At 47.6% G+C, this 25,028-nt stretch overlaps 1 protein-coding gene across 1 annotated transcript in view; it reads left to right on the top strand.

Annotated features, from left to right (window-relative positions):
* Window positions 1-25,028, top strand: part of LOC135921778 (uncharacterized) — a 60,430-nt gene that overhangs the window by 9,803 nt on the left and 25,599 nt on the right. The window contains exons 2-9 of the mRNA XM_065456085.2: window positions 1,514-1,751; window positions 4,701-4,858; window positions 5,588-5,769; window positions 11,420-11,614; window positions 16,256-16,346; window positions 18,813-18,969; window positions 22,877-23,140; window positions 23,665-23,711. Of these exons, the coding sequence (XP_065312157.1) occupies window positions 1,514-1,751; window positions 4,701-4,858; window positions 5,588-5,769; window positions 11,420-11,614; window positions 16,256-16,346; window positions 18,813-18,969; window positions 22,877-23,140; window positions 23,665-23,711 (1,332 nt within the window). The remainder of the gene's footprint in view (window positions 1-1,513; window positions 1,752-4,700; window positions 4,859-5,587; window positions 5,770-11,419; window positions 11,615-16,255; window positions 16,347-18,812; window positions 18,970-22,876; window positions 23,141-23,664; window positions 23,712-25,028) is intronic.

Genomic DNA, 25,028 nt, shown 5'->3' with positions numbered 1-25,028 from the left:
ATGGATTTGCATAATCTGGCTTTAAACAGCTCTGCGACTTTGAAAATTCATTTTCAGCAAACAGTTGCATTTTAAGTGCTACAGTTCGCAACTATTACGCATGCATACACGTCTTATTGCCTTCATGCATTTAGAAAGAATGCCTGCTTGGAAATCGAGGCCATTTAAGGTAGATAAAATATAATAAATAAAGCCATAGGAATGTCAAGGCCACAAGCATGAAATTTACACAAGTTCGTCTACTAACCTTTGTTCCCATGGTCACCATGGAGTAGACTTCCTTCTGATATTTTAGTGAAATACTCTTATTGGCTGTATGTGTGGGCATGGAAAGTTGTCCGTGTGTAAGCAATGATGCAGAAGGCCTGCTTTGAAGGCTGTGTGCAACAGCATTTTTGGATGTAAAGAGCGTAGCTTCAGGTAGTGTTGATATAGCACAGCCTCTGTGCAAAATCTTGCTTTTAATACCTGTGGATGCGTCGCAAGAAGCTTGCAAAAAAAAAAAGATGGCTTTGATACCGAGATTGCCGAGAAAGAAAGAAATAGTTGAAGACATTGACGATAACTCTCAGTGCAAGCGAATAGCCGAACCGTTCAGGAAAGCTCTTTGCTTTATTCAAGGAATGGGTGTGCTTGACGATGTATATTTGTAGCAATTAGGATAGTAAGGAAGCACTCGTCGTTTCGCTACACGATTCCAAATAAAATGGAGCCATTAACCAGCACACCTGTAGAGGTAGTATAGGTAGACAGCCCATGCTTCTTGGAGCTCTAATGGTTTGCGTTCAGCAGAAAATGGTGCCCCGCATCATAACTTTGCTATTAGAAGCAAGTAGCGTGAAGATGGGCATTGCTTTTTTTTTTCTATCCTTTCGCTACATTTGTCATAGTTGCATAGATATTCATATCCTCAGAGTCAGCTTTGCTTTCCTGGCTAATAGTGCCCCCATTTGTGTGAGGACTTTCCATTTAAGCATAGTAGCCTACCCTTAGACGTGTGCAAATGCTCAAAACTTCCAATACAAACTGAAGGCCTTTTCTTTTTTCAAATCATGAATTTGTTATTCATTTGGTCATGATATTCTGTTACGGATAAATATCCAAGCTTACTACTATTACTCCAAGCTGCTGTCCAAGGAAAAAGGCGTGTTCTGTGTGATCCACCGCTGGCTCCACATGTTCACTCAAAGGCAACTGGGAATTGTGGTAAAGTTTCGCTTTTTAATAATTGCAGCTGCTCAGCGAAGGTTGCCATAACATTGCGATAATAAAGGTAAATATAATTTTTCCTTGTGCCACGTTTCCTCCCTGATTTCTTTATTTTTCACATTTTTATTTGTCCCAACTGCAGAAAGAATGAAGCGTTCAACATTTTGGTTCGATATTTGGCAGCAATGTTTCTCAACTATTCATGCACAATTTGATTTTTAAAATTAAGCTTTAATGTCTGGCTTCAGACTTCATCGGCCTGCAGTGCAGCTGACTCCTTCCTTACTCCTTCTCATTCGTGCAGAGTGTCACGATCGCGCCAAACGGTCGACGTTGATGACACATCACAGCGGTCCCAAAGCAATGGAATCGTGAGCCACTTGAGCAGCGGGCTGAGCGCATTCACGTTTTCGCCTCCAGCATTCTCAACACCTCTCAGACGTGGAGCTTCACCGGGGACTGTTACCACAGGGAGCGGCACCGATCTGTCTGCCAACGTGTCCCTGCTGCACTCGGCAAGCAGCAAGACATTGACGACACAGGTGCGCCATTTACCTTTCCTAAAGTGAAACTTTCTTCTGCTCTTCTCTTCCGCACTTAACGTGTATGATTGTCTGGCCGAATAGACTGGGATGATCCTGGAGATGTGGCCGATCGTGATACTCGTGTCTGATGCGTTTCTGTGCAATAGTTTTAATGTGGTTTGTTATGCGGGCCAATTCTGGAGGCAGTGCAGCGTCGCAGCAGACACAAGCTTGATAGCGTTTAACCAACTGAGCTAACCAATAAATCTCCCCTGCAGCATATTTCAGCAGCTGTAACTGTGAAATTGTTGCTTCACTTTGACAGTGGTCTTTCATTGGTTTCGGTCTCCTCTTCTGTTTGTGAAACAAAAAAAAACGATAACAACGTCGGTACATTGCCATGTTGCCTAAAATTGATCATCAACTCTTTGAGAGAGCCCCTCGCTAGGTAGGGCAATCTTAAAACAAAAAACTGTAGCGTGCACATGACGTGATGATCTTGTCTGCAAAGTATTATGGTGCCACGCACCTCTGGAAACCCCAAAAATTTCACAGCAAACGCCACTTGCCTTCCCTCTTCTGGAAGCCCACTGCTAGCCAAAGAGTCATGGTCACATGCACGAATGCCTGTTCAAGTGCGTGATCAGCACTCGCCATGACTAATGGTCCAATACGGAAGGCGGAATGCAGCAAAACAAGCAAGAGATGGAAAAAAAAAAGGAGGTGGGGCTTGACGCTACACTTTGACCCTCGGCTCTAGTATGGGGAGAAGACAAGGAAGGTACACTGCTTGAAAATGCTTCTAGAGGCAAAGGGAAAGAGTGTCTCTGTTAGCAATGACACTCTCCTCCAGGTGGCATGATAACAGGACAGGTAAAACATAAATACCCGAGAAAGTGGATGGCAAAATGGCGCAAGTTTGATTCGCGGCCATGGGGGCCGCATTCCAAAGGGTGCGGAATGCCAGAAAGGCTGGCTTACTTATTAATTTTTCAAATATAACATGAAAACCTACACAGGATGAAGGACACGGAACGACTGTGTCTTTGTTTCATCAAGTGTGGGGATCTTCACAGTACCTTTTAAACGGGAATAAGTATCAGCTTGCCCAGTATACTAGAGGCGTGTGAATACCAAATAGTAGATTTCGAATCAAATATAGAATATAATCAAGGAAAAAAATCAAAATGTCGAATCGAATATTAGAAAGCTTTTCACAAAAATTAATGCTTACAAATTTTTGGCCAGAAAATACATTGCTGCGCATGCCCGGGAGTCTCCTAGCATTGCATAACAAGAATGTAGCGAGCAATCAGTAGCATAGATGCATAGAAATCGAGATATACAGTGCGGTCTATGTTTATTATATGGAACACCAAATTACTAGTATGCCAGCACTAATTACAGCTCAGTTCTAGTATATGATTGTCTTGGATATATTTCTTTGATCATTAGAATTTATGTTCAACAGAATCAAGTGTCTTTTCCTCTGAAACTAATGAATTAGTGGCGTTCTATTGTACTGAGTGAGGTTCTCAGCTTAGTAGTAGACCCATGTTTTGTGGCAATATTGACACGTGAACTCGTTTATCGGGTGACCGCTTTTACCGTTAGAAATGTTATCGCTCAGTGCAGGACGCGTCTACATGTATCGGAAGTTTCTAGAATGCTGTCGACGCTTCTGTCCGCTGTCTGTTGTCGCCGAACCTTGTGTAATCTGATTGCATGCATGCGCAACGCGAATGGCATACAACTTTGTGGAAGGCACGCGGGTACCAGCGATTACTCTGGAACATTCGACGACTGATGTATAAAAGCCGACGCGCTTGACCCACTGATCAGATTTTCGCCGATCGTCAACTGTGTTCGTCGTTTTCGTTGAGCATTGAGTGTAGCCTGTTCTTTCTGGGCGTAGGTTCGCCCAATAAAGTTAGTTTTGCTATTCACAGTTTTGTTGCTGTGTCAACACTCCCTGCCACGTGACAGTATTTTATTTATTCCATAGAAAGTTTTGCTTTCCTGCTGTTGTCCAATATGCAGAATTCCTCGCAACTTTACAGCAGGTGGGTTATCGTTAGGCTAAGTCTGTGCGACGGACAAAAGGACTGCATCTAGCGTGACTCCATCACCGGTCTTCGCATAGATGGTGCTGACAATAAATAGCAAGCACCGTCCATGTGTCAGGTTCGGTGTTATTTGCCACCCAAGCGAAACGGTGCCACTCTGCATTCGAGTGCTTTGTGTGTCATCCCCACATCGGACGGACGTCGAGGAGCGCTCGCAATCACAGTCCGCCACCGCGACAGCCTGGGCAACCCGTCCACGGCATGCTTGGCAGTCCTTTTTTGCCAAAAATTAAGTGAAACGCTCGCTTGGGCGACATCAAGCACAAGGGGCTCCGCGTCGCACGCAATGTGTGGCACTGCGTGGGTCTCTGCATTGAACACATCGAATATTAGAAAAATGTAATAGTAGATATTCAATTCACGAATATAATTATTAGAACGATAATCAATCAATTCGATTCGGTAATATTCAATATTTGCATACCCCTACATTATATTAACCTCCTTGTTTGTTTACTTAGATTTTCCTGCACACTGAGAAAAATTGCGGATGGCCAAAATTGATCCGCTAATATTGCATTTCTCATAACCCCAGCATTGCTCTGTCATCTTACACAACATTAATCAATCAGTCAGCATTCTCCACCTTCATAATTTTACCTGGCTACTGTGACCCTTCCTTTTTCTTTCTTTTATCTTCTTTATTTGCCTTTCTTTTTGCCTTTGCATGGAAGTGAATGAAACTTGCACTCCATGTGTCTGTCCCACAGATAACTTATCAGTCAGTCTTTGTGCTTTAAGGAAAACATTGAAATGTATGGGAGCAGTGTCATTCATGAGAGTTGTGCGATTCCGTGTTCCCTCTTCCTCACCAAAGATCCCTCCCCTTCTTATCTCGCAGTCTCCAGGAATACTCAGGTCTTCGGATGCCACTGAGCTACAGGCGAAGCAGGTGCGGTTTGGGGACATCATCCAGAACGGCAGTCCCCGTCAGAAGCTGTACAGCGACACTGACGATTCGGAGTGTGAAATCGTTAGCAGCTGGCGTTTTCTGCAAGGGTGAGTGGGCTGGCTGCAGCTGCTTAAAAATATGGCCCTGTTTCGTGGAAAAAAAAAATGAGCAGCCCCTGTGGCCATAGTTTCATACATAAATTGCTAGAGGGTCTACGGAAGCTGCAAGCATGGGGGTTCATCCAACATGGGAATGATGGGTTTAGTACAGATTGGCCTAAACTTCATCGTTCCGAGGGCAAATGGCTTTGTGACTTGCCAAATCGATCATTCTAAACAAGATATTGCATTAGAACAGAAACAATTCGCTATGCTTGTGTACATAAACTGCCTTATTGCCTTCTGTGTTCAGAAAAATGCTTTTAAAATGTACAAGACAAATAAGATTGCTTAGAGATTTAGGCTAATAAAAGTAGATGAAGTGGGTGCTAAATAAAGCCACAAGCACAAACATCAGACAAAATCTATGTACCATTCTCATGATAGCTTAACTGTTGCAGTGCTAGAGTTCCCTCTAGTAATTTTAGTAGAAAGCTCGTCCAACACCAATGCTGCCAAAAAAAAGTTTGCTCGTGGTCAAAGACGGTGTTTTGTTCTCAAGCCATCAGGCATCGTGGTGCTTTAATGAAAATGCTTTGTCATGGCCTTAAATGTCTTGGAAAATCCTGAAGCTTCTCCCGCAAAAGCTCCTATGAGTCCTGGCGATAAGTTTTTTAGCTCGGCCAGTTACTCGGAAGATAGTCTGGACCTGTGCCCATCATTCATTGCCATGTGCAGGGTTCCCAACGGCTTCTCTGAGGCATCAGACTTGCTCAACCTCAAGCGAGGTCAAGATTCAGTGAGGTCAGTCACGAGCAGCACCTCATTCACCACCACAGTCACCTCTCTGACCGACATGCCAGGGACAGAGTTGTACTCGGACAGTGAAGACGACGAGGAACTCACAAGGCAGCGCATCCGTGAGTTTTTTCTCCCTCAGTCCTTTTTTTTTTTCAACTTTTGCTTCTATTTATTTTATTGATATTATTGGACCCTTGAGACTAAGGGTACTACACTAGGGAGTGAGCAACATGTGAATAGCAAAAGGAAGCACAAAAATGCAGCAAAATGTGTTATATGAAGGTTGGTGTGGTGATGATGGTGATGGTGTGAATGATCCCACAATCTAGGTTGTGGGATCATTCCTTACTTGCGACAAGTTGTTTATTGATCCACTTTCATTTCCATTAATTTATTGTTTCATTATTTCATTTATCAATCACAAGCAATTTCCCCTATGTTGTCCTTTATGTCAGTGTTTGTTGGCTTCTCATGATACTACACTAGGTTTGGTCTGTTTAAACAAGTGCAGTGTATACAATGTGCACTGACGATTGCATCTGCAAAGTATTGCACCGCCGCACACCATGAAAACAACTGAAATTTCAAAAAGACCACCACGCGTCCATCTTTAGACGGAGCTGCACTCCCAGCCAGAGAGTCGACGTCAGACGCAGAAGTGCGCCTACGTAATTCCCATTGCTGAAATGTTGCTCATTGCGACACATGACTTCAAAAGTTATTCGAGGCTACAGCAGTAATTTGTTTGATCTGTTGCTTCAGTGGACGATTTAAAGTTCAGAGAAATCATCAAACCTACAAACAGAATGTCTGTCTCTTTTTTACTACATGCAGTAGCAAGAGGGACGTACTTCCTTTTCATCTGCTTGTTACCTCGTTGTGCAAACGCATGTGCAGGAGATGACTCTCATTTTCTGTTGGGCCCGAGCATGCGATCGTGCTCTTTGATCCACTTGCATCTGCCTCAGTGCTCGGGTGGCACCAACTTATACCACTAGTCGGGTGCCCTCGTGCACAGCTTGCAAATTTGCACACTGCGCAAAGCAAGATCAATGCAACAGCTCGCACGCGACAGCAAAAACAGCAAAAACCTCACAGCACCTCACAGCAAAAACGAGAGAGAAAAAAAAATGAAGGCGGGTACCGTGATGTACCATATTTACTCGCATAATGATCGCACTCGCGCAATGATTGCACCCCTGAATTTTGTCATCAAAATTCTATTTTATTTTCCGTGTAATGATCACACTCCAAACTTGCCGCAGCGATATGTCGGGTGCCAAGTCTGGCTAATAACGATCGCGCTTACCATCTGTCGGATGCTACGCAAATGACTCTTCCAGAAAAACCAAGCGGTCTGCACGCCCCAAACATTCATAAGTAGATGTGCCATTGTATTACTTTTATAACTTTCCACACTTCCATGACAAAAGGAGGTACAACCAAACTTGCCTTTATTATGTGTGGGCTTTATAATGGTTGTGGTCAAAAGCAACAAAAAAGGCGCCTTTCGATTCTTCTTATCTGCACCCGTGGGCACGCAACAAATCGCGAGCAGCAACAATAGCAGCCACATTTACACTGATACGTTAGAAGTGTACCTTATTCATACGCCGACGCTTGTAACACACCTAAGATATTCGCCCACCCTTCGCGAAAATGTGCCGTATTAGGATAGTAGTGAAGGCAAATGCCGCAGTTTCCGCAGCATGCCGGTCATGTGTTTCTATGTCACTAACAGCTAAGCGTGCCCATCTGTTTCTGTCCCCTCAAAGTGGACATGGCTACGTTATTGCCGCAAACTTGCCGATATTAACGATATTATTCATTACTGATACGGAAGAAATTGTTTCAATGCACATAATGCACTCACGAGAAGAAGAAAAAAAATCGAAAGAAATCAATTTTCCGAATCGAAAAGAAAAAAATTTCATCCCCGCAGCAAATGCAGGGATGAAAAAAAATTTTTTTCTGCTCGCGAAAAATTTAACCCTCGTAATGATCGCACCCCTGAATTTGCGTCAATTTTTTTTACGAGAAAGTTCGATCATTATGCGAGTAAGTACAGTGTGTCTCACGCAGTGCTCCGGCTCCAGTATGAGAGAATGCACGGAACGAATTTCGCTTCTGCAGGCTAGACGGGGGCTAGTGGAGAGAGTATATGTTGGCAATGGAACTTGCTTACTAAATCATCAGTTCGCGGCACTTCAAACATTTCTAACTGTGCTCTTCGTGCACCAATATAGGGGAGGGAGGGAAAACTTTTGAGTCTTTCGAGAGTTTCGCGGTTATGAAGTCTCCGTCGTCTTCATCTTCTTGGCGCTGGCGACTGGAGACTTCTCTTCAGCAAGGGTGGGCCCCTATTCCAGGGCTCCACTGAGTCGCGCTGCATCGCTCGCGTGCTGCACTAGGGCCCTTTGGGCCGTGAGCTCGCTGCTGGTGAGCCAACTCTCCCATTGCTCCGCACTCGGGTGTTCGTGTTTGTGGAATGCTTTGTTGCGTTCGCACTCCCAGGTGATGTGGTAAAGTGTAGGTTTGGCACCGCACCAAGGGCAGGTGGCCCTGTATTGTGTGGGAAACATCTTATTGAGCACGTGTAAGTTGGGGAAGGAGTTTGTCTGTAGTCTGCGCCAGCTGGTCGCTTCCTCCTTTGAGAGGTCTTTGCGTGGTGGCGGATATCTAATTCTAGTTCCTCTATGTAAGTTCAGGGTCTCTGCGTATCCCCCCTCGCAAGCCTGCAGGTGGGTCTCCGGGGCATTCGACCACCCAGCTCGGAACGCTTCACCTCGAGCTAGGCTGTCTGCCCTTTCGTTCCCCACTATGCCTACGTGACCCGGGATCCAGATTAGTTTGTGTCGGGGCTTTTCCTTCTCGGCGGAGGTGGCTCCGCTGAGTATTCTGAGGGCAGTTTTGCTGATTCTGCCTCTCGTGTAGTTTCTGCACACCTCTTTTGAGTCCGTCAGTATGTTGAGAGATCGGCCTGTTCTATAACCTTCCGCTGCCGCCAGCGCTACGGCAATCTCCTCAGCCTCCGCTGTGCCAGCGACCTTTGCTGTGGCATACGTGATCGGGTTTCCTTCCCTATTAACCACTACCGTCGCGGCTACGCGTTCTCTTCTGTGTGGATATACGGCGGCGTCCGTGTATACTGTATTGTCTAGCTGGGCTAGCGTTCTCTCAACATATTCGGCCCTAGCTTTTCGCCTGTTTTCGTGTAAGTTGGGATCCATATTTTTTGGCAGTGGTCGCACATTAATGGTTTTTCTGAGGTGGTCCGGTACGTCTGCGTATCTGTCTGCCAGGCCGCTCGTATCCCGAACCAACCTCCTCAGGAGCGCTCGTCCCGTAGGGTTGCCTCTGAGTCTCGCGGTTTGCGTACCCAGCAGAGCCTCGGCGAGCTCGCTGAAGGTGTTGCTGATGCCCAGCTGGAGCAACTTCTCGTTCGACGTGTTTCTCAGTAGACACAGAGCCGTCTTGTACGCCTTCCTGAGGATGGTGTCTGCTTGCTCTCTTTCTGCCTTGGTCGTCACGTGGTACGGCAGGGAGTACGTGACTCGGCTGACAATTAGGCTGTTGACTAGCTTCAGAGTGTCTTCTTCTTTCATTCCGTATCTCTTTTGGGACACCCTATTGATCATGCGGCCCACCTGTTCCGCCGCCTTGCTCAGCAGGCTAATGGTGTGGCTGCACTTCCGGCTGCCTTGTAGCCACGTGCCCAGGATCCTAACCATGTTCTTCTCCGGGATGTTGTGTCCCTCGAGGGTCACCTCCAGTGTCGCTTGCGTTGGGTGCTTGCCGACCCTGAGGAGCTCCGACTTCTCCGTGGAGCATCGCAGTCCCCTTTCTCTGGTGTAGTTTTCCACGCAGGTCGCCGCTTCCTGCAGTTTTTCTTGCTTCTCTCCGAGGGATCCTTGGGTGACCCAGATTGTGACGTCGTCGGCGTATATCGCGTGCTGGATGCCTCGGATCTCCTTAAGTTTTCTTGCCAGGCCAATCATTGCCACGTTGAAGAGGACGGGTGATATGACAGATCCTTGGGGTGTGCCCTTGCACGGCGTGGGGAAGACGTTGCTTCTCAGCTCGCCCAGCCCCACCGTCGCCGTTCTGTTGCTCAGGAAGTCCCTGACGTAATCGTGCACTCTCTTCCCGCAGTTGGTGTTGTTGATGCCCTCCATGATGGCTGCGTGGCTCACGTTGTCGAAGGCCCCCTTTATGTCGAGGGCCATGACGACGTTTTCGCCCGTTTTCGGCATCGTCTCGAGCACTTCCTCCTTGAGTTGGAGCAGCACGTCTTTCGTTGAGAGGTTGGCTCTGAAACCGTACATGCTGTCCGGGTACCATCGCTCGTTTTCCAAGTGCGACTGGATTCTCTTCGTGATCACTTTCTCGTACAGCTTGTCCAGGCACGACGTTAGGGATATCGGCCTGAGATTTTCTATTTGGAGTTTCTTCCCTGGCTTCTGAATCATTACAACGACGGCGTGTTTCCACTCCGCCGGAACTCTTCCTTCTTGCCAGAGCTTGTTGAGGTAGGCCGTCAGTTGGTCGATGGCCTCGTCGCCGATATTTCTGATTAGCGAGTTCCGGATTTTGTCCGCCCTCGACGACCTCTTCTCTCATAATGGGTCCGTCCGTTGTAGGGTTTTCTTCGCCGCGGTATTCTTCCTTGTAGCTCTCGACCTGCTCTTTGCCGTAGCATTTGACCCGGACTTCCTCAAGGAGTTGTTCGTCTGTGCCTTCGTACTGGTGGACTAGCCTCTGTATCGACTTGCTGCCTTCGGATTTGTTTTTGCTCGGGTCCATGAGGGCCTTGAGGATCTGCCACGTTCTGGCCGTACTGAGGGTGCCGTTTAGCGAATTGCTAAATTGCTGCCACCCCTGTCTGGCCAGCTGCGTCGCGTACTCCTCCGTTTTCTTGGTGATGTCCGCAATTTTCTTTTTTAGCTTTCTGTTGAGTTTCTGACGCTTCCACCTCTTGATGAGCCCGCGTCTCGCCTCCCATAGCCTGAGGAGCCGCTTGTCCACCTCCGGCGTCTGTTCCGTCCTGTCTACTTCCTTCGTGTATAGGTCTTGGATTCGCCTGAGTTGTTGGCTCCACTCTTCCGCCGAAACGATGCTGCCTTCTATCTGCTTGCAGTGCGCTCTAAAGGCGTCCCAGTCCGTCAGCCGAGCCGTGCCAATCTTCCTCCGGACGTTGTCCGCCACCGTGCTGATCCTTATTATGTGATGGTTGCTCCCAAGGTTCTCGAGCAGGTTTTCCCATTCCGCTTGTTTGGCATCTGCACGGCGGCAGAGAACGTTGGGTGCGAGCTGCTAACCGACGAGAACCAACCGACCAGGCAGGGGAATAGCGTCAGTCCAGACACGAGTCCCGATCTAACCTTTATCAGGGGCACCAATATAAAAAATTCTTGGGGTAGAGCACTCTCTGGAGGCCACGTAACAACTTTTCAACTAACAACCAATTTGCTGTGTGGCTTGGTGAGGGGCCTCCAGTGCGCACTTAGACTTATGTCGTGCAGTGATGAGGGACGGATCACTGACATTTTCTGCGCAAGTCCAGTGATGGTTTGGTTTTGTTCACTGTGCCACACAATTGATCAGGCACTCTGTTTAAAGGGGCTCTTATGAGTTCGAACTCTGTTTTATTTGAATAAATTACCGGTCCCCTTGTAGTTTGAATTAACGAGATTCTACTGTATTTAACTTACGTATGACGCCAAATACTATTTGACAACTGGCCAATATGACTTTGCCATCCTTGTGCAGACAACACCACCACAAGGAGTCGCTGGCCGCGTCCACGTTCCGTGTACATTGTCAATGCCGGGGACGGCGGTGCGTCGCCCACGTTGCCCAGGGCTGACCAACTGCGGCAGCACAGGGAAGCATGGCTGGCGACTGCGGCAGGAGACGAGGACGTCACCGTGGCAGCCACGCGATACCAAGAGTCAATGCTGGCACGTAAGTCTGCATGTGGCCTTCACTTCGCTTGTTGTATTACTGCATCACCCTTCTACAGTAGGTCTTTGCCCATAACCTGACGTCCGTGGCGTGCTTCCGGCTCCTGAATTGCATCCAGTGCATTCATCCAGCAAAAGCACACTCTTTAACATCCGCATTTCAAATCCAGAGGGCGCCACCCTATGGGGCATGGATTTGGACACCACCTATACCGTAAATGTCACCACTTGGTGAACCAAAACCGATCCAAAAAATGAAAGGATGGTGCCGACTCCGCCTGAAGTACCTGCATCAGCTCACCGTAACATTGTACAGTTTGACGGTGTCTGCTCAGCCGCGATCAATGTTGTAATGGTGAAGGCAGAATGCATGGTATTGTATAGGAGCCTAAGACGGTGTTTACTAAGTTTTGAGAACATTTACTCTGCCTCAGTGGCCCAAATAGTATGTCCAGTATGTGAGATATTATGTCTTAGTTTGGCAACACCAGCAGTACATTGCGGCCGCTGGTCAAAGAAAAGTTTCGCTTCACTAGTTCGGTGGTGATAGCAGCAGGCTGATGAAACTTCCATATCCCCCCCACAGTCCCCGAGATTGGTGTTTGCAGTGCCACACAACTTACCGTGTGCAAGGACACAGATATTCCGCCTGGTTCCTTCGCCCTCGTACCCGTCTCTTGCGATGCCATCACTGATGAAACGGTCCTCTTCACACCGCCCGACGTCTTCATGAGCCGTAAATCTCTCCCACTACCCTACGCGACACTTAACATGGCTGGCAGCTGCAGCAATATATACTTTTACAATCCCTTCTGTGTGCCTATTACGTTGCTTGTTGGTGAATGCCTTGGCTTCGTGGAACTCCTCGACTCTTCATCTTTGATTGACGTCCCCGGAGACTCTTTTGATGTCAACCGCGGCCAACCATTTTTGATTTCCGCGCTTGAGGAGACGTCCAGGGACGCGTTCTCGAATGCCATCGTTGATACCCTCACACCTGCCGAACACGCCGACCTTCTTGCTCTCCTGCACTACTTTAGAAGTTCATTCAACGTTTCACAACCTCAACTGGGCCGCACGTCGGAAGTGCAGCACTACATTGACACCGGTTCACATCAGCCGTTACGTCAACGACTATACCGCGTCGTGACGTTACTCAACCTTCACACAGTCCCTGGGCATCTCGTGTCGTTCTCATTCACAAGAAGGACGTGTCTATTTCCTTTTGTGTCGACTACCATCGGTTAAATAAGGTATCGCGCAAAGACGTCTATCCTTTGCCGCGCATCGACGAAGCCCTTGACAGTCTTCAGGAAGCAGAATTCTTCTCGTCCCTTGACTTGCGTTCAGGGTACTGGCAGGTCCTGATGGTGGCTGTGGTAGATCGCCAGAAAACCGCATTCATTATGCCTGATGGCTTATATGAATTTAATGCAATGCCTTTCGGGCTTTGTAATGCCCCTGCCACCTTTGAACGCCTTATGGACAACACGCTGCGTTTGCGCCATCCTCAAGTGGTCTATATGTCTGTGTTACCTCGATGATGTCGTGGTTTTCTCGCCTGATTTTGCGACTCACCTGCTCCGCCTCAGACTTTTTTGACCTGTCAAACGCTGACCTCCAACTCAACCTCAAGAAGTGCCGCTTTGCCGCGCGAGAGCTCACCATTTTAGGCCATGTTGTGTCCAAGCACGGCGTTCTACCCGATCCTGCAAAACTTTGAGCAGTCGCTGAGTTTCCGAAGCCTCAGACCATCAAAGAACTTCGAAGCTTTGTGGTCCTATGCTCATATTTCCAGTGCTTTGTATGGAATTTCGCATCGATTATGGCGCCATTGACTCAGCTTCTACACGGTGACGTCGCCCTCTCCTCCCAGTCCCCTGTAAGTGACTCCGCTTTTGCTCCTCCCCACCTCCCCACCTATTCTTCGACATTTCGACCCGTCAGCTGCAACTGTGGTGCATACAGATGCCAGCGGGGTCGGTCTTGGCACCGTTCTCGCCCAACGAAAGGCCGGCTACCCCGAATACATAGTCGCCCATGCGAGTCGTACGCTGACGAAGCCCGAGGCCAATAACAGCTTGACCGAAAAAGAGTGCTTGGCCTTAGTATGGGCACTTGGCAAGTTCCAGCCATACCTGTACGGGCGCCCATTCAACTTGGTCACAGATCACCACGCGCTTTGTTGGCTCACCAACTTGAAAGATCCCACTGGTCGCCTAGCCAGTTGGGCACTACGCATCCAGGAGTACGATATTCGCGTCGTTTACCGCAGAGGGCGCACACACTCAGACGCAGACGCCCTGTCTCGTTGACCTTTACCTCCAGACTCGGCCTGCAGAACAACTTCCGCACACTCCGTGTCATCTCTCGACATGGACTCCTTTGCCACCGCACAACGTCGTGACTCGTGCATCGCTTCTCTTTTCGACTATCTATCTGGATCATCGACCATCCCTGTATCCCGAACCCTCCCACGCCAAGCAGTTCATTTCGCCATTCGTGACCAGCTACTCCACCGACGCAATTACACTCCTGAAGGCCATCGGCGGCTTCTGGTGATTCCTCGCAGCTTAAGGTCGCAAATATGTGCCTCTTTCCACAACGATTCGCAATGTGGCCACACTGGAGTCTTCAAGACGTACGAACGAATTCGCCACCGTTATTACTGGCGCGGCATGTACAATTTTGTACGAAAGTTTGTTCGGTGTTGTCTTGACTGTCAACGCCGAAAATCGCCACCTTTACGCCCGTCAGGTGCCTTGCAGCTGTTCCCGTGCCCTGCCACACCTTTCGATCGCGTCGACATTGACCTATACGACCTTCCCATGACGCCATACGGCAATCGGTGGATCGTAGTTGCTGTTGACCATTTGATGCACTACGCCGAAACTGCTGCTTTACCAAGTGCTACAGTGCAGGATGTAGCCTCTTTCGTCCTACATCGCTTCGTGCTTCGACACGGCGCACCTCGAGAACCCCTCAGCAATCGAGGTCGCGCCTTCCTCTCTGAAGTCGGCAAAAGTTTGCTTTCGGAATGGCATATTATTAATCGGACAAGCACGGCATACCATCCCCAGACTAATGGGCTCACAGAGCGATTTAACCGCACCCTTGGTGATATGCTCTCTATGTACGTGGTATCTGATCATGGTAACTGGGACCGCATCATTCCATTCATCACGTTCGTGTACAACACCGCGATCCAGGCCACTACAGGATTTTCACCTTTCTTCCTCCTGTATGGCCACGAGCCTAGGCATACCATCGATACGCTCCTTCCATACTGTTCTGATGCCTCCGAGTGTCTACCTGTGTCCGACGTTGCCCGACAAGCCGAAGAATGCCGCCAGCTACCGCGCTCCTTTACGGGAAAGCAACAGCAGCGCCAAAAAGAAAACCGCACCGACACGCTTCAAAACACCACCTATGGTCCAGGCGTTCTTGTGTGGTTGCCTGTCCCTTTTCAAATGCTGGGGCTTCCCTCGCAACTCATCCCAAAATTTGAAGGGCCTTACCGAGTCTTGGAGCAAACATCTCCGGTGAATTTTCTCATTGAGCTCCTGTCACCACCTGAAGACTTGCGCCGGCGTGGACGTGACATTGTCCACGTCTCGCGTCTCAAGCCCTACCACGACCCTCTGCCTCCCAATTCTTAATGCACCAGGATGGCTCTTTTTGTCTGGGGGGAGATTGTGAAGAAGACGCGTCTCACGGCACAGCTGCATCGCCAACGCTCAGCTCAGCTCATGCTGTTGATTGCTGGCATCTTTTTGGACAGTGCTTCAGGCTGTCTCGCCATTCCCAGTCGCTGCGCCTTTGCATTAGGAGCCGCCAATAAACCTCCTCTCAATATATATGTAATATACAGTTAGACTCTCGTTAGAACGGACCTTGATAATCCGACAAAAGACGTCTGCTTTATCCAAAGTTCGTAATATCCAAAACTCCTCACTTCCAAAACTTTCGTCGGGATGTCTAACTTATTGCAAAGAGTGAGTGATGAATTCCCAAAGTAAAAAGCAAACAAGAAAGACGTAGTTCTGCCCAAAAGGTGAAGCATCAATTGCGATAGCAGATTAAGCAACATAAGCGCGGCAGCATCAACAGCGAGCAAATTGACCTTTATGCTCTCTCGCTTCAGCGCGAACTAAACGTCGAAAGCACAGCACGTACGGACCTACTGGCACGAGGCGCACTTTGTCCACATCGCAGATCACTTTCAAGATACGGCGTCCATGCTATAAGCAGCAGCAAGCAGAGTAGAACCCTCTCTCTCTCGTCTCCTCCCCACTTTCCTTCACCCCTTACGCACATAATACTATTGAGCCGCGATCGTCGACTGACCCTCGCAAGTCGGTTGTTAGCTCGTGTCATCAAGACAAAAGTATGGCTTATACGCCCGATTTAAAAAAATTGCTGCTAATTTAGTCCACTGTAGCCGACAGTCCGTTGTAGCACGGTCCGTTAAAAGCGAACTTTGTTGCATTAATAAAATAGGCAGAACAAACTAAGGCTGAAATATGGCCCGTTATATCTGAAACTCTGTTGTACGCTGGGCCGTTGTAACGAGCGTAGGCTGTATTGCTTTTTAAATGTGCGTGTGCTTCATTAATGAGTGTTTTGCTTGTTTTATGCTCAGGCACTGTTCGCAGTCTGTTCTTCAATTTCTGGAAGTATGTGTACGTGATGGCGACTGGTGTGATAGTCACTGACCTCTGGCTGCTTTCAAGGTGAGCAAGGAGAAGTTTATCTCTAGGTCCATGTAAGGCCACTGAGGAGCATGCAGGGTTGGGCTACACTCACGAATAGCACTTTCAGGCTACAAAGTCGAAACTATAGAATACGTGCTCAATTGATTCTCAATACACACACTGGGGATGGCACGAGGATAGTCTCTTTCTAAGACTTCTATACAGGAAACTAATCTGCTGCTGCAGGTCACTCATTGACCATGCAAATGGGGGGTAGTACATGAATTAGTCTAGTCTTTGTTTTGTGGCTTCATATGTTGTTCTTGTTGCTTTATTACACTAACCCACCATGGCGGCTGTGGTGTTGCGCTGCCAAGCACGAGGTTGCGGGATCGAATCCTGGCCATGGCGGCCTCATTTCGATGGGAGCGAAATGCAATAACCCCCATGTCTCATGCACTGGAAGCACGTTAAAGATCCCCAGGTGGTCAAAATTAATCCGGAGTCCCCCACTACAGCATGCCTCATAATCAAATTGTGGTTTTGGCACATAAAACCCCAGAATTCAGTTCTGTTGCTTTATTACGCTATAGTTTTAGAAATGCTGAAGCAACATTATTCTTCTAAAACACATGAAGACAATCATTATCGTAGAAAATATTTGCATGGCTGCTGGCCAGGACCTTTGATCGGGATCGAATAAGTGTAGTTGAATTAATGAGTCTACTGCATGATAAGAAGGCATTTTTGTGCAGGAAGGCATGCTTTAACCTTCTAAGGACGACATGTAAAAATACCTCAAGGAAATGCTCTTTTTAGCCAATGTGCAAAATACACCGAGACTAAGTATATTCAATGAAAATAAAAATATTTTGAAAAAAACATTTTTTATTGTAGGTTTGTCGCCTGTGCGCAACACCACGCAGAACACTGGAAGGAAGCTTCCTCAAAACCATGGGAAAGTTGAACTGACAGTTCTTGTCCGATGTGAAAAAGATTTGCAAGCTTGGCCCACTGTTAGCGTGAACACACGAGTGCGTGGATCGTGTTCAGCAAAGCGCCAGCTGTAGGAAGCAGAAAAAAGCAGGCACATGTGTGCAAAACACCGAGAAGGTGGTGCTTTGCACACACCATCTGTTAGCAAAAACCATCCCCTTCACGTCACCCATCATCATGTGCAGCTTGCAGGGGAAATGTGTCATATCAAACACCACCATCTGTGAGACGTAGAAATCGCATAACTAAGGGTGTGTGAATACTTGAATATTCGATCCGCGAATCAAATATCAACGATTGGATTCTTCTAACATTCAGTACGTCAAATATTCAGTGAAAGACCAAGCCACGGTCTGTACCTTGATCTGCGCAGGTTCCAATAGTGTACGATCTCTTCTGGTACAAGGTTCAACCGGGCTGACGTAATTGGTTTCATGCATTTGCTTGCTTTTCACCGCTTCCTGGTGCTGCAGGCATGATGAGCCACATGCTCGCTCGCTGCCTCTAACAGTGGACGAACCTGCACGTCGCATCTGCTGTAAATTACCTGTGTGACCCCACTGCAGTCCCGTTATCTTGCATTGGTCTTCCTTCTTAAACCGTGCTTTCCAAAAAAAAAAGAGAGCAAGTGTCATCCCAGACTCCTTGCTCACCCTCTGTTCTTGCTCTAGTCCAACATGTGACGCTTGCTGCCTGTCATTCAGTGTTGGCCCAATACGTTTAGCCAGCAGCTACCGTCCTCAAAAGCCAAAACTCTGCTAGAAAAGAAAAGGTTATTTTGGTTGGTTGCCTCTAGGCACACTCTCACTCGTAAAGGGTTAAGGGTAAAAGGTTAAGACTGTTTAGGTGGGTGGGTGGTCCATTATCGTGAGGTTACAGCATGAAGGCATAATGAGGATGTTGACAGGACAAGGGCAAGTTCAAGTTTATACAGAGGAGTGAAACAGAAAAAACCTGAACTAACCAGGACTGAAGCAAGGTTAAACAAAGGCAAGTGACTATTAGAAAAGAACAGTGAACTGTAAAACCGGGACACAAACACAAAAATGCATGTGTCACAATCATTGTCCATACTTATGGCTTTCCAAAAATTTGAGCTGTTTCTGATAGTGCCTTGGATGGCTTGCCGACGCATGCACTTTGTTCCCAGGCCATTTGTGTTGCTTCAAGTACAATACAGTTAGGATCACCCCTTTGTATAAGGATAGCTAAGGCTTTGGTCAAACAGAAGGGTACTACCACATGTGCTGGTGTGCCGAGCCTGAAAAACATATTCACCATTACACACATTGCACGCATGTTAGTGCGCTGCTAGTCTTGTCTTGTTTACACCCTCATTTTGCCTTTACGCTGTTGACTCGCAGTTAAGCCAAGCCCTGCTCACCCATATCCGAAGATTCCCATGGCAACACATCACTTGTTCTAAAACTCGTATAGACAGTGCTGCCAGACTTCCATCTACGCAATAGTGTAAGAACCCCTACGGCGTGTTCTACCCATGTTTCACAGGATGACCCCGGAGCGACGTAAACGCCTGGCCGTGTTGGTCTTTGCACTAGTGATGCTGCCACTGTTGGCCTGGCTGCTGTACGAAGAGAGTGACAGATCTTCCTTCCTGGCCTCGGTGCCGCCTATGTTTGCATCTGCAGGCAGCCACATCTATGAGGTGAGCTTCCAGTCCTTCCAAGCACAAATTATTATTAGAGGAACCCAGATGGTGTGATCACTTAACTTGCCATCGGAGTAGCGGGTAGTATAGTGCAATCTCGTTAATTCAAACCCTCTTAATTGGAGGGCGGGGGGTGAGTACTCAAGTGTCATCAAATCACAGTGAACACTCAAATAATTGGATTCACAAATTGGTTATCTATTGTTAGATTTTTCTGATATTTGATATACAGGTAAGCCTCTATATAACTAAGTCAGTAAAATCCGCAATTTGCCTTGTTAGTGTTAGTGAAGAAAGCTAGCCTGACCACCGCGGCTCTCAAGCAGATCACATTGGAACTTTTGCATTGTTCATACGCTAACCGAATCCATGTTTACACGGATGGTTCCGTCTCGGAAAATTCTACAAGCGCCATTGTTCTACCATCTCAATCGGTCGTCATCAGGTTTAAGACTTCACACGTAACGACATCTACAGGTTCCAAACTGGCCGCCCTTCGCACTGCTGTCGAATACATTGAAAAAGAACTGCCCAACAAATGGGCAATATTTTGGGATTCGAAAGCAGCCCTCCAGAGCTTGCGAAGTTTACGAAGTGGCAATTATGAACAGCTGGTGTCACAAATCAACAAAACCTGCCATTGCGCTTCTGAATGAGGACATGATATCATATTTCAGTGGCTGCCGGGACACTGTGACGTCGTTGGTAATCACCTCGCTGATGACACTGCCCAACGTGTCCAGGCTGGTGCACTGACACTCCTTATACCTTTATCAAGAGTCGACACTGCAAGAGAGCTTCGCAGTCTCACTCGTACCATCACGTTAAGTTACTGGCAAACACCACAGAACCCCAAGTGTTGTTTATACAGCCTCGACCCATCACTGAAGCTTAAATTACCAGCGAACCTTTCACGGCGTGATGCAACACTGCTGTGTCGGCTGTGGGTAGGAATAGCATTCACTAACTCCTACAGCTATCGTATTGGATGGCAGACTCGCCAATGTGCCCTAAGTGCAAGTGTGAAGAGACCATCAGTCACCTTCTGTGCCACTGTTCTTGCTTCGATAACCAACGTCAGACTCTCCAGTGTGCCTTGAATAGACTGGATGACTGGCCATTTACGGAAGCAAAGATCTTGGGAGCCTGGCCTCACAGTTCATTAGCCGAGAAAGCAGTTCGAGTGCTTTTTCACTACCTGAAGGCAACACACTTGAGTGGTCGACTATAGACATCTTACGCCTAAGTTTTCTCTCTCTCTCTTTCACTCCCCATTCCCCTCCCCACGTGTAGGGTAGCAAACTGGACTCAGTCTGGTTAACCTCCCTGCCTTTCCTTCTTCCCTTCTCTCTCTATCTTCCTCAAAGCTTTTGAATGGAGATGCTATATTCCTTTATGTGATGCATATTTTTCTGATCTAAGGTCAAGGAAGCACTGTTCTAAATGCTAGAAAACTAAAAACTTTCTACAACTTTCTTTTACCCAAGTTCTACAGTAAGGACTCAATAGACAATTAAAACACAAAAACGCATATCTTCAGCCCAATGAAAAACAGATATGCCTGCTACAGAGGTTTAGAGAGCATCTCGGGCCGCCGAAGCACCACCAACTTGACACGCGTCAGCGTCTTGTGCCACTACAATCTGTAGACACTTCGCATTACGTAGATGTCAACAATAGTTGAGTCTGTCCAGTTTTTTTTAGTTATTTCGAATCATACGTTTTCCCGGCTAGTGCGTTTTTTCTCACATTTTGTTTCAAAAAAATGTATGAACGAGGTTGCACTGTACTTCTGCAGAACCCACCTAAAGATGTCTGTTGATAATAGTGCATTGAATCAGTACAGCTACACAATGTATTGCCACCGTCAAAACGAGTTATGTTTGAGGCGTGTTCTGCAGTGGGACTTTACTCTCACGCTTGTGTTGGAACTCTCAGTGCTGCCACGAAGCTTGCAAGTGGCCTCCATGTGCGAACGTGGAGAAACGCATCATGTGACAACCGGACTCCTCCCTCACGCTTCTTTCTGGACACGCTGCGCCATCTAGTGGTACTGCCAAGAAGTCCGTGTTTGTCCTCCGAGACTAGAAGCATGGCACGTCGGTGCCTGCGAACGCTGAGAACTGCTCCTTCGCTCTCTACACACTCAGTGCCACACACTCAGTGACCCAAGCTGGCAAGCTTCATTGAAAAGCAGGACATACCCAGTGCATTTGTGGTGCAGCCTGCTAAAGCGTGGGGTTGCTATCCTTGAGGAACCTTTGTGAAGTGGGCTCAATCCCGGTCAGCGTCAGAGAAATTTAACGCATATTTTTCGTCATTGTAGGGTGGCACATTCCCATAGGCACCTACTTACCCAAGTTCACGTCAAAGAGGCGCACACCTATTGGTACATGCCCAGTGATCCAAGTTATCATCAAAGAGGTTCATTGAAGACTGACACATACCCAGTCCCCAGTTGGCGTGAAATAGTTTCATTGAACAGTGGTACCCACGCTGCCCTACATCTGCAGTGACCCATGTTGGTGTGACAGAGGTTCATTGAAGAGCGGCACATATGTATATTCGGTCAACGAAGTTGGTCCAGTGACTTAAGTTGGTTCTACGGCTGGTTTTGAACACCGGCCGACCGAAATGCAGTTATTACCACCAAAAAAAAAACTGGTGCTGATTCTACTGCGCACGTCAAGTAACGAAACCTGAATCAACGCGTACCATGTTGAAACAACATTATGGAATACAAAGGCATGCAGACACGCACACAGCAGAATCTTAGGAGCTAGTGGCTATCAGAGTCCCACGACACCTCCTTTTCGTCATCTACGGACCACAGAAAGTCATCCTCATTTCAGTTGAATGCAGTAGAAATGTCTCACTTCTGCAGGCTCACGCAACCATCATCTGCGGGAAGGCATTCCACGCACCATTGACCCGCCTTGCGAAGTCTCCGAGCGTCACTTTCTTAAGACGACCCATTTGATGGCAGTGTGGCTAGCTACCTTGCATGGAGCTCCTTCTATTTTTTTTTTTTTTAAGAATCGGTTTCATTTTCTAGTTTAAGTAAAAGCAGTTGCGATTGGAATGCGCATGCCAATTTTAACGTGCCTTTTATTTTATAAAAAAAAGTGCACGTTAGAGTCGTGCACATACAGTATTAGGGGAGCAGCAGCCGTAGCTGTGGTCCGGCAATCTGTGAACTGTGCAGCAAGTCTGGTCGAGTGGTTCATATGGAGAGCAGTGGCTTTTCCATGGCACTCGGCCCGTTTTTAGCTGTTTCTGTTATCGAGGCTCCTGATGTGCGCAGGCATGGAAAGTGTGCCTTACCGGACAAAGCGATGACACGGCGAAGGCGTCGGCAGAGCTGTGCATGCAGTTGTGATGGTACTAGTGCATAAATATATCTAATAAAAAAACTATAATGTTAAAAAAAAGCTTCATGATCGAACGCTGTAATCCCTGCTGAAACGATGCAACTCAAGGGCACACGAAATTTCCTTTTATTTTTGCAAAGGTTGGTTTTGTTAACAACCATAGCCATTTACATACTGGAAGAGGCATGACTGATTTAGAAGTCAAGGTAGAGCAATGACATTTAGCTTGGGGCATTGCTTTACTGCGATAAAGAATGTGTCTGATTTTCATTGAAATGAAACCAATGGGTTAAAGGTTGGGCGTCTCAACCCATATCCCCCCTTCACGGGGGCACATACAGTTCAAGCTTTGCACAAGATAAATAGTTAGATTCACAATTCACAACTTTAGTGTGCTCTGCTTCTTCACTGGCACTCCACCATGACAATAGCATTTACAGAGGTAATTCAGCCTACAGTGCATCCATTAGAGCAGATATCACGTGTCCATTGAGGGACTCCGTGTGTGTAATCACGACTCTGATTTCATCCAGGTGACAGCAGGAGCGTCAAAGGCTGTGGGCGCCACCATGGCTTCATTCAGTTTCCCACCAGCCTGGCTGTCGTGGGGTTCGACCAGTGGTCTGTCTCCTCCTCCACCTCCGGCAGTGCCGGTGGAGTTGAAGAAGCAGCCGGCGGAGCACGAGTTGCTGTCAGACGAGCGCATTGAGGCCCACGTGGAGAAGGCGCTGAAACGCTTGGCGCTGCAGTTTCCCACTAGCCATCGGGAAGACGAAGGGGCCACCGCCAGGAGTCGCGTGAGTGCAGACATCTGCTGCTGTCTGGTGCCCACACTCTTGACACGAGTGGTATTTGTTGTTTTCTTCTCTGAGACTAGCATTAGCGATGACACGGTCAGGTCATACTGGTGAAAAAAACAAACTTCTTGCATTTATTTGCAAGAAAAGTTCGCGGGGCAGTTAGATAGAGAGCTAGGAACGTCTGGCCTTCCTTTTACATTTTGGAACCAATATGGGTTTCATGCACAGGAACCTGTATGGGTTGCAAAACGTCAAGTAACCGACCAGATGAGCTTTTGTCAAACCCTTGGTTAAGGAGCCTCTATGCAGGTTTCGGAAGCAACTACAGTGGTTGTGCAAGATGGGCATGTGAAAAAGTAAAAAGCTGAAAAATACTGATAACAGCTACTGCCATAAAATAAAGTGTAAGATTTCGATTGCAATGTCTGATACGTCATCTCGTATTTCATAGCGTGAGCGTTATTTGGCCTTCGTGTCAGGAGCTGCAGTGGCCCTAAGAACCGGCGGCGTGCAATTTGCAGGAAGAAGTGGAACGACTCAAGCTTCAACTGCAGGCGCACAGGATCACGTGAGTGCCACAGGCCAGTCCTGTTGAATATTTCAGTTAATATTGTGATCACATGGCATACGAATATACTATCGGGGACAGAACTAGCCAGGACGCGGCTGCAACGTCCGCAGCAGGGGAGAACTGCGTTGCTGCGCTATCTGGTCATGATTCACCTGGTTCGAGATCAAGAATGAGTGCATGCGCAGCCTAGCTTGCCAGCAAGCGTATACTGGCTGACGCCTTCACGCAAGTTGCTCTTAGCCCACGAACCTTGCACCAGAGGTCACTATGATGGCATCGGTTCAAAGTGTCTGCTACACGTGCTGCAGCACTGGTGACACAGCACTTCTCATCACCTTCACCAAACAGGAGCAATATCTTCTTAAGCAAGCATGCATCAAATGGCTACTTTTTTTTTTTTTACTTCTTGTTGCTAACTGCGTCTCGTTTTGCAGTCTGTGCCCAGACAATAGAACATTGGTTTTGCAGAATGGGAAACCGGTATAAACAATGATGCTGCCAATAATGCCGCATGTGCGTTTATAAACTGGATTGCAAGCAAGTCATGCTCCCAGCCGATGCCCACATAGTGGCATCTCACAGAAGGTTCCTGGGTTAAGAGCAACTCGCATGAAGGAGCCAGCAAGTATACATGCTTGCACACAAGCTAGGGCGCAAGCTTTATCCCGGAACCAGGTGAACCCTAACGAGGCGGCGCAACGATGCAGTTTTCCCCTGCTCTGGCCCCTGGAGCCTCGTCCTGGGCAGTTCTGTCCCCGATAGTACATTCAACTATGTGCCAAAAGTGTTTATCCTTGCACCAAATCGGTTTTCTACCTGCGCCGAGATCTGGGCCAAAAGGCCAAATTTGCTGTTCCGCCACCGGGGTTGTGAATGCAAGAGATATGATGGCGGCTGCCATGTACTCATTCATCGTGAGGAGGTGAGGCAGAGTGACAAAGGTTGCCCTGGCAATAGGAATGCTACCGGCACATTGATACAGCCACTTAGCTCACAACAGCCAGCGCCTTGCGCTAGTAGTGCATGCTGGCGCTTAAGGTGTGGGGACATCAGTCTTGGACAAAAAAAAATCACGTTAAAAAAGTTTTTTTTAAACGCTACTTTTGGGTTCTACGGTGACCGATGCACATTCCCAGAAATTTTCAGCCTTCTCGGATCGATTTGCGCTTGTTGTGTACTACGTGTTACGTTGCATACCAAGGAATTTCAGGGCAGCCCAAATTTATTCACAGTCCTCTGCTGTGATGTCTCTCGCAGCCTTTGTCTTTTTGAACCCGACTCGAGCAGCTTGAGCAAAAATTCTGGCTCAGTCTG

Source organism: Dermacentor albipictus, chromosome 8, assembly GCF_038994185.2.
Source record: "Dermacentor albipictus isolate Rhodes 1998 colony chromosome 8, USDA_Dalb.pri_finalv2, whole genome shotgun sequence".
Classification (NCBI taxonomy): Eukaryota; Metazoa; Arthropoda; class Arachnida; order Ixodida; family Ixodidae; genus Dermacentor; species Dermacentor albipictus.
Note: the sequence above shows the minus strand (reverse complement) of the source record. Positions and strands in the feature narration are given on the sequence as shown.